Raw genomic sequence first — 9,486 nt, 5'->3', positions numbered from 1 at the left:
CCACCCGTTTTTTAGGTGAACATTTTTCACAATTGGGGGGTGGGATTATACTCCAATTAAAAAAAATATATATATATACAAACTGTCATTCATTTCAATTTTTCTTTCCATGAGAGTGATCTAAAAGCAATTTGATTCAAACAAAGGGGTTCCTCAAGGCTCGGTTGTTGGTCCTTTATTGATCTACCTATGTTTGTGTATATGGACTGAAAGTTTTACATTGCAGAATAATCAGAAGTCATGTTGATGCACACTAAATCTCACATAATTCAATCATTTCATGTTTTCTTCCATAAGAATGATAAAACCTATAATTTAATTGAAACAAAGCAAAGCGCTTTAGATACATGAACAGCCAGCCTAGAGTAGTAGTTCAAATGTATACTTGTATTATATGGAGTAGTGCATAGTTTTTGACTAGTGGTAAATGTAATCGGGTTTTTTGTTTTTTGGGGTGACATGAGCTTCTATCAGTTTTTGAAATACGAAACGGCTGAAATTTCTCGCTAGAAATATGTATACTTGGCAAATTACAGCAACATAACTTTGAAACTATTTGAAATATATAATTTATTTTCTTGTCTTTTTTGTTTTTTGGTATTTAATCTGAAATAATGTACTTCATTCACAACTTTTAATTAATGCAAAACAGCAAGATTTTTATAATTTCTAATCAAAAGTTTTGAAAATAGTCAGTGACATACTTAAATTTTAATGAAATGGTTTAGATGTTTTGAGTAATCACTAGGATCCACAACATGCTCATCTACCAGGGGCACAGTTCTTTAACCCCAATACATTTGTACATTCATTTAATGACCTTTGAAAATTTAGGTGCTAAAACTCATACACTGCAACTTGAGGTCAAATTTTGCACTATGATTGTTCAATTGAGGCTATTGAACTAGGCCATTGGGATGAGGCCATTGTGGTCCATAGTGAATGGTTAGCTATATATGTAGCTAGATTTGTTTTGATTGATTTAGAATATAGAAAAAAAAAACTTTTTTAACCTTGATGTTTCAAAGAATATAAAATTCCAGATATATTATTTTTAAAGATTTTTAAAATTGTTATGATCTCCTCCTAAATTTATGTCCTATCCCAAGATCCTTTCCCAAACCCTTTCCTCAATTTTGTTTTCTCTTTATTGATACTCCCTAGTCCTACCCTCTCATTAACTATCTCTCCACACGACAGCAGACGACAAGTTCCAAATTTTCTTTAAAATTCAAGGTGCCAGCGGTCAACCAGCAGTGGGTTGCGATCCAACTTGATTTACCATGCGGATAAATTATTTTTCAGGCCCAGGTGTAATGGCACATATTTCAACCTTTTTCACCCACCCCCATCCATTCAGCTGGCCACATATCTTCTCCACGAAGTGAGCTGGCATGATTTTTCCAACGCCAATGACCCGACCTAAAACCATATCGTTGTGATTACTGCATATTGCCATCACCAATGAATCCATGTAACCATCTGTAATTGATTTATTTCAACAGAGGGCGATGTTACCAATTTTTGCCTTTGTCACTACTTGTGCTTGGCAAATCGTATAAATCACTTCATTTGTGTTAGGCCAAAAAAAAAAAAAATTGTGTCTCAAAGTGCTTGGCAGTTTCAAAAACTAATGCAAAATTTTTTTTCTTTTTCTTTTTTTTTTTAAACTTAATTTTGAATTAAGATGTCATTTGTGAGTGTTCAAAAGTACACAGCATAAAATTTTGGTTCATTACACAATTCAAGTACAAATATCAATTACCTATAATCTAACCAAGTAAATTTCTTCAAAATATTTTGCAGAATTTCATGATTTTACAGCAAAAAACTGAAGAAAAATAATAAAATAAATAAGAAATTTACCGTTTCAGCTGAAATTTACGAATACAAAGAAAAAACAAATGCGTGCGGACACTTGGAGACATAATATTTTTTTTTTATTTGGCCTTAGACCGGACGTTTTCAGAGAAGATATTGTACCCTTCCCAGAATCCTTTGCAACATGATACATCACTTCATTTCATCAAATGACACTCCCATTACTTTGAACAGGTTCCATTTCGTCGGCAGAGTGCTACACTATCGTAAGTGCAGTAGAATGTAATAGCTGCCTTTTGTAAAACATATATGGTTTGCAGCACAATCCCCTCATCATGCTCATTGTAAAGTGTTGATGTTCAATGTGTTTTACTTGCCTGATGGCCACTAAGCTAACCCCATGATATCACCTTTACATGTAGTTGGGTGTTATTGGTTAAAAATAAGTACATTTATTGAAATGTTGCAAATGGCAGCTATAACATTCTATTGCACTTACGATAGTGTAGCACTCTGTCGACGATTTGTTTTCATGTTGTGAATAGACTAAACATGAGTTGAACTTTGATAGTGAAGAAATAGGCATGCAAGATCAGGATGTACTCCTTTCATTGTGGTACATTTCGTCACTATCGAAAATTGAAATGGGAGAAATGCATTATGGGAAGTGTATACTATCTTCTCTGGGACAACGGTTATTTGGCTTTTTGCAGACGTAATCACGTAACAATAGGAATCCTACTTGATTGCAACTTCACTATGCTCCTTTATCTTTTTCAATATAAATTTATAAATATATAAAATTTTCCCAAATAGTACCAACTAAGTAGGCTTAGATTTTAGAAAATGTTTTTGTAAAAAAAGACAACAAAAATGTCTATCTTGCTTTACTTAGGTAAAATGCTTCCATAAAATGCTTCCATAAAATGGACAGCAGCTGTCATTTGTTTTTACATAATATCAAAACAATGAGTGAAAAAATTAAGTACTTGTGTATTTTCTTGATAAAAAATGAAGGCTTTGTAAGCTTAATCTTGTGATAAAATATTTCAATTCAAAATATAAATAGTGGGTGAAAAAATGACGTCCTTGCCTTATTCTTTGTTTTGCAAGGAAACATTTTGGCAAAAAGTGAGCAAAGCAAAGTTTAACTTTGCAATAAGTAAGCAATGCCAGTGTATAATACTAGCTTTCAGTTTCATTTTGTCAGTTTTAAAATAAATAAATAAATGTTGATGTTGAGATAACAACAACTACAAGGGCAGAAAAATGTCTTTTTGTTGATTTTTGTGTGGTCTAGTCATAAACATCTATTTAAAAATGTGTGGGTCAACCAATTCCAAATTTTGTGTGTTATTTGTGTGCCAATCCTCCGGATCAGCAAATCACTGCCTTAAAAACAACAAGAAAAACAAACACCAGCAAACAAACTTGAAATAAAACTTATGTCACTTTATTTCCTTCAGAATTAGACCAACAAAATATTGGACACAATATATACATATTTTAACAATATTTCCTTCAGAATTAGACCAACAAAATATTGGACACAATATATACATATTTTAACAATATCATTCAAATTTACAATCTCTCTTTATACAATGGAATGTATATCAATTAATCATATAATATTGATACAAATCTATATAATAATACTGGTAGTCTGTGCCTCTGTCTGTCCGCCTATTTTCTCGGAGACTAGGGGTCGCACGTTCCTCAAACTTGGTGGGTGCAGCTTGACCCCACACAGAACAAGTTTGTATTGGTTAGTGGGTCAAGGTCACCCAAGGTCATCCAGGGGTCAAATGAGTAAATACTGTTTTTCTCAGACTGTACTTCGCACGTTCCTCAAACTTGACGGGTGGGTGCGTCTTGACCCAGGACAGAACAAGTTTGTATTGGTTAATGGGTCAAGGTCACCAGAGGTCATCTAGGGGTCAAATTAGTAAAAACTGTCATATGGGCATCTTGACCTAAGACGGAACAAGTTTGTATTGGTTAGTGGGTCAAGGTCACCCAGGGGTCATCTGAGGTCAAATTAGTAAAAACTGTTTTCGCCTATTTTCTCGGAGACTAGGGGTCGCAGGTTCCTCAAACTTGGTGGGTGGGTGCATCTGGACATCAGACAGAACAAGTTTGTTTCGATTAGTGGGCCAAGATCACCTGAGGTCATCCAGGGGTCACCTGAGGTCAAATTAGTCAAAACTGTCGTATGGGCATGAAACTTGGTGGGTACAGTCAACTTTTAGAGTCAAATTTTTGGAAGGTCATTTTTTGGGGTCATCTGAGGTCAAATTAGTAAAAACTGTCCTATGGGCATAAAACTTGTGGAGTACAGTCACCATCAGCCAGGTAATCGCGACAGCCGAGAACCGCCAAATACGGGTAACTGCCTAGTATTTCTTAATCAGATGGACAGAAACGTGGACGGATATATCTTATTTTAAAAGTTTTCTTTGGTAAAAAATCCCAGGGGGCCGGGCCACTGGTGTGTTATGTGTGATCATAGATTCGCATAAAAAAGGTCCTTTTTCATGACCAGACAGGGTATATCAAAATGAACACTCACTTTGACAGATAGATCTTGTTTCTTTTGGTAAAGAATACATTCCAAGTGCATGAAATCATGCATGGACGGAATGTGTCAAACAGTAAATTTCCAGAATTGAGTCAAATGTTAAATTCTTCAGATGGACACACACTTTGACGCGTATCTTTTAATAAGTTTCCTTTGGTAAAGAATACATTCAATGTGCATGAAATCGTGCATGGACAGAATGGGTAAAAAAAGCATAATTTTCAGAATCGAGTTAAATGGACACAAATTATAGCCAAAATAATAAATTCTCGATCATGAGAGGATGTACCTTCTGCGTCAGCATACTTTTCATAGAATAACACGATCGCGCGACCTGCATGACCGAACCTTGACCTTGCCTAGCAACGACCGTGTGATTGGTCAATTCTCAAAAGCTGTGTTTGCCTTAAGCGCCGGTCTTTATGTAGTACGCACGTCAAGCGCAAACAACTGTGCGTACTCAAGTAGGCTCTCATGATCGAGAATTTATTATTTTGGCTATAGTTTCTTTTGGTAAAGAATACATTCAATGTGCATGAAATCATGCATGGACGGAATGTGTCAAACAGTTAAATTTTCAGAATTTAGTCAAATTTTATATTCTTTAGATTCTTTTATTAAGTTACTTTTGGTAAAGAATATTTTCCAAGTGCATGAAATTGTGCCTGGACAGAATGGGTAAAAACAGCAAAATTTTGAGAATTGAGTGAATGTTATATTCTTCATGAACACACACTTTGACGCTCATCTTTTAATAAGTTTCTTTTGGTAAAGAATATAATAGGTAAAACGGTAAATTTTCAGAAAATTATAATATCATTAGTGCCATCCAAGAACCCATCCTGTGATTACTATTGATGGAGGGATTCAATACGCTTGTGTGTAATTGTATTCAATGCAGTAGTATGCATAATTTTGACGGCTACCGATTCCCAGGAAATGTTAATTAGTCAACAGCACCTTTCTGACAAGAACCAACTTTAAAAATAATAACTCCATTTGAGGTTTAACATTTGAACAGTTTCATCAAGTTCAGTTTCATGAATAATTACCACCCAATGGGCTGATCTATTTGAAAACCACACCCCCACTGTGGAAGATTTTGGAATTCCAACCATATTCAGTTATTGTTATTCCAGGTCCAACCAATGTCATCCATTAAAGGTGGAAAAGGTATGGAAGATATTGGAAATCCACATAAAATTGTATAATTTTAGGCCAAATTGTGCACAATTCAAATTTTTAAACAATTTTCAGCATAAAACAAGCAAAAATTTCACAGGGGGTGTGTGAATTTTAAGTGGAATAGCCCAATTATTTCTTCTTGCCACTCTTCTTTGGGCTCTTCTTTCCTTTAGGACTCTTCCTTTTCCCCGTAGGCGACGGTGATTTCTTCTCTAGCTCAGCCTTCATAGCTGCCTCTGCTTTTGCTATGTCTTCCAGACGCTTCCTCTCGGCCTCCAGGAACTTGGAACGGAATGCCTCGCGAGGCTCATTCAGCTGCAAACGTCTTTCATCCAACTCGGTCTGCGAAAGGAAAGCAGACAAATTTTTTAGTAACATTCTTCAGAACTGACTTACACTGAAATATGGAAATTACACGTCTAATTTGGCTTGAAGTTGAAGAAAAACTAATACTTTCCAATTGAACATGAACCATTCAGCAAAATGTTCTAGTCTGAAACACCCTACAGGCTCTAGAACACCTTCCAAGCTCTAGAATGCATTAAAACCTCAAAGCCTTAGGCACCAGAAACAAATTAGTTCCATCTTTCGATCGACCATCGATGCTTGGTCGATCCTTACTTTTAATGAAATCAATTAATTTACTATTGTTAATTGTGATAATTTAGTAATTTTTGCCTGTAGCGACATTGACCAATAAAAATTTAGCATTAATTCTGATTAATTAGTTGATAGTTCATAAATAACGAGCATCGAAGCAGCATCAGCGGTCGATTCAAAGTTCGAAAACAATTTGTTTCTGGTGCCTTACAAGCTCAAAGACATGACAGACTTGGATTTCATAAGTTTGAGGACACAACACAAAAGCAGTTATAATTATTTATTTTTTTAAATTCAGTTCTCCCTACCTGTAATAATTATTTATTTTTTTTAATTCAGTTCTCCCTACCTGTAATAATTATTTATTTTTTTAAATTCAGTTCTCCCTACCTGTAATAATTATTTATTTTTTAAATTCAGTTCTCCCTACCTGTAATAATTATTTATTTTTTTTAATTCAGTTCTCCCTACCTGTAATAATTATTTATTTTTTTAAATTCAGTTCTCCCTACCTGTAATAATTATTTATTTTTTAAAATTCAGTTCTCCCTACCTGTAATAATTATTTTTTTTTTTTTTTAATTCAGTTCTCCTTACCTGTAACTGTATGCAATCCTGTAGCTGTTTATCCTTGGTCACATTACGTTGCCTCTTGTCTTCCTCCCTCTCAGCCAAGACGGCATCACGGAACGCTTTGTACTCCTGGATCTCACGCTGCTTGTCACGCATCTGACGCTCAATCTCCGAGAGATCGCCTTTGAGGCGTGGTTCACCGTGAAATTAGGAGGTCTGTGAAAAGAACAAGTATTTGGCTGTTCCAGTTGACATCCATACACCCTCTATGATAAACATGACTTTAATCTTCCACATAGGGAGTGTGAATTTCAAATGGGGTTACCTGAATGGCAACTCCATTTGAAATCTACACTCCCTGTGTGTGAGATTAAGGTCATGTCTTCCATACACCCTCTTTGATAGACATGACTAATCTTCCACATAGGGAGTGTGAATTTCAAATGGGGTTATATGAATGGGCGACTCCATTTGAAATCTACACCCCCTGTGATGTTTTCCATAAGGGGTGTATGGGCCATTAGTGTTTAGATGTCAGATTCCAGTTTAGCTGGTAGCGCATGGTTCATTGCATGATCTTCTACCTGAAAACTTACCTCTCATAAGGAGTGAGATCAATAGGCTTAAGAATCTCCTTTGGTGTAAGTGGGGGAGGAGGTTCATTGGTGAGAATAGCTTCTCCTGGTGGCTGTTCCAGTTCTGAACCAATTGCATCTACAAGAAATAAAATAATATAAAAATAAATAAAGGCATTTTTTATATAGTTCCATAGGAAAAATGATATTATGATGTCAACAAGAGTAAAAATTTGACAATAGAAATTCAAATTCAATTCAAAACAAAAATTTTAACATCCCTAAAAAGTAATACAGCATCTTTGGCCAAATGTCATCTTGAGGTTAACAACAATTGGCAAGTTTAATAACACATGACTGTGTATACTGTTGGATCGGGGTTTGAAGAATTATCACTATTCGGCAGTCTGCCAAACTCATGATATGTAAACTACTAACTAACCCTAACCCTACCCGTGGTTTTTGTGCTATCGGAAGGGAAAGAAGGAACGAAAAAGGAGAGAAGATGAAGAAGAAAGTCACTTGGCCACCCGGGATTCGAACCTGGGACCCCTCGCATGCCACGCAGAAGATCCCCAGCATGTAGCTACACAGGTGACGTTGGCCCGGCCAACAATTCCCTGGGTATATATGACTTGGTCTGATTGCGTCATCAAGTCCCGTGGAATGCATGCACGCAGAGCGTTTTTAATAGTGAGCTTTAGTGAGTCCTAGTTCTGTTAGGGTTAAGAAGGCATATGGGGAAAACATGCATGTAGCTTAACCCTAACCCTACCCGTGGTTTTTGTGCTATCGGAAGGAAAGAAGGAACGAAAAAGGAGAGAAGATGAAGAAGAAAGTCACTTGGCACCCCGGGATTGAACCTGGGACCCCTCGCATGCCACGCAGAAGATCCCCAGCATGTAGCTACACAGGTGACGTTGGCCCGCCAACAATTCCCTGGGTATATATGACTTGGTCTGATTGCGTCATCAAGTCCCGTGGAATGCATGCACGCAGAGCGTTTTTAATAGTGAGCTTTAGTGAGTCCTAGTTCTGTTAGGGCTAATCTATCAAAGACAAACTCTGTTGTAAGTTTTTTGCTTTCATTAACAATTAATTACTTTACATACCTTCAGAATCTATATCTGGCTTCTCTTCAGCAGCCTCATCCTCAGGTTGCTCAACCTTAATCAGATGCTCTTTGAGGAACTTTTCCCTTGCAGATTGTGCTTTGGATGCCCTGCCTGGCTCAGCGGCCTCCCAAGCCTGCTTCATGGCGCGAATCTCGTCTTGACGCTCGGTGTCACGTTTGATCTCAACTTCATCCTGGAAATGGATAGTAATGAATCGGATTACAGAATTAATACTCTGCGTGCTTTTTAAAAAAAGATATCAAGAGCTATCTCAAGAACCACCGAGCCAATAGCAGGCTTGTTTGTACTCATTTTAATGCATTTTTCATGCCGATTCCAAATCTGGTCATAAACATATACAATTCTGAAATTTTTGAAAGAAAATCTGAAACTTTTTGTCTGCAGTCAACACCAGCATAGAGAGAGTTAAGAAATAAAGGGTTTTACACCCAAAATTATGTGTCGATCTGAGGCAGTAAAAACGTAAATAATGGGTGAGGTACAGCCAAACCCATTTAAACATTTTTACTGCAAATGGTGTAAACAATAATGCTACACTGGCTATTGCTATTCTATTACCACAAAATAGTAAGAGGTTTTTTTTCTTGCCCAAATATTATAAGTTGTTGACATCGATTAGGTAAAGTGCACACGGTTATCCACAGCATAAGTGACAGCACCGTATTGGAAAAAAAATGGCCACATAACTGTGTGCATTGTTATGCGTAGAATTTTTCAGATTTTTCTCTGCATATTTTTGCTATTCATTCTTAGTAGGTTGGGTTTAGCTTGCAAGTGCTAAATTTCATTGGTTCTTTGGTGTTGTCTATCAGGTGATAGACAACAGTGGCCACATCAGCACAGAACAGGCTTGTCAAGGCACATGTATGAAGCGAGTTGTCAGCATGTGCCTAGTGCGTAATCCTCACACACAATGCAGTACGCGTAGCTAAAGTTTTGTTCATATTAGAATAAGGAGAGTTTTAGAATACAGGAATGTGGAATTATAACGAATGTTGTGCTACAGCCAACAGAT

At 36.5% G+C, this 9,486-nt stretch overlaps 1 protein-coding gene across 1 annotated transcript in view; it reads right to left on the bottom strand.

Moving 5' to 3' along the window:
• Positions 1 to 4,848: 4,848 nt before the first annotated feature.
• LOC140157456 (androglobin-like) overlaps positions 4,849 to 9,486 on the bottom strand; it is a 266,592-nt gene continuing 261,954 nt past the window's right edge. Inside the window, 4 exon segments of the mRNA XM_072180658.1 lie at positions 4,849 to 5,929; positions 6,785 to 6,976; positions 7,353 to 7,474; positions 8,448 to 8,643. Coding sequence (XP_072036759.1) covers positions 5,717 to 5,929; positions 6,785 to 6,976; positions 7,353 to 7,474; positions 8,448 to 8,643 — 723 coding nt within the window. The 3' untranslated portion in view covers positions 4,849 to 5,716.

This window comes from Amphiura filiformis, chromosome 7, assembly GCF_039555335.1.
Source record: "Amphiura filiformis chromosome 7, Afil_fr2py, whole genome shotgun sequence".
NCBI classification, from domain to species: Eukaryota; Metazoa; Echinodermata; class Ophiuroidea; order Amphilepidida; family Amphiuridae; genus Amphiura; species Amphiura filiformis.
This window is presented reverse-complemented; position numbering and strand designations above follow the sequence as displayed.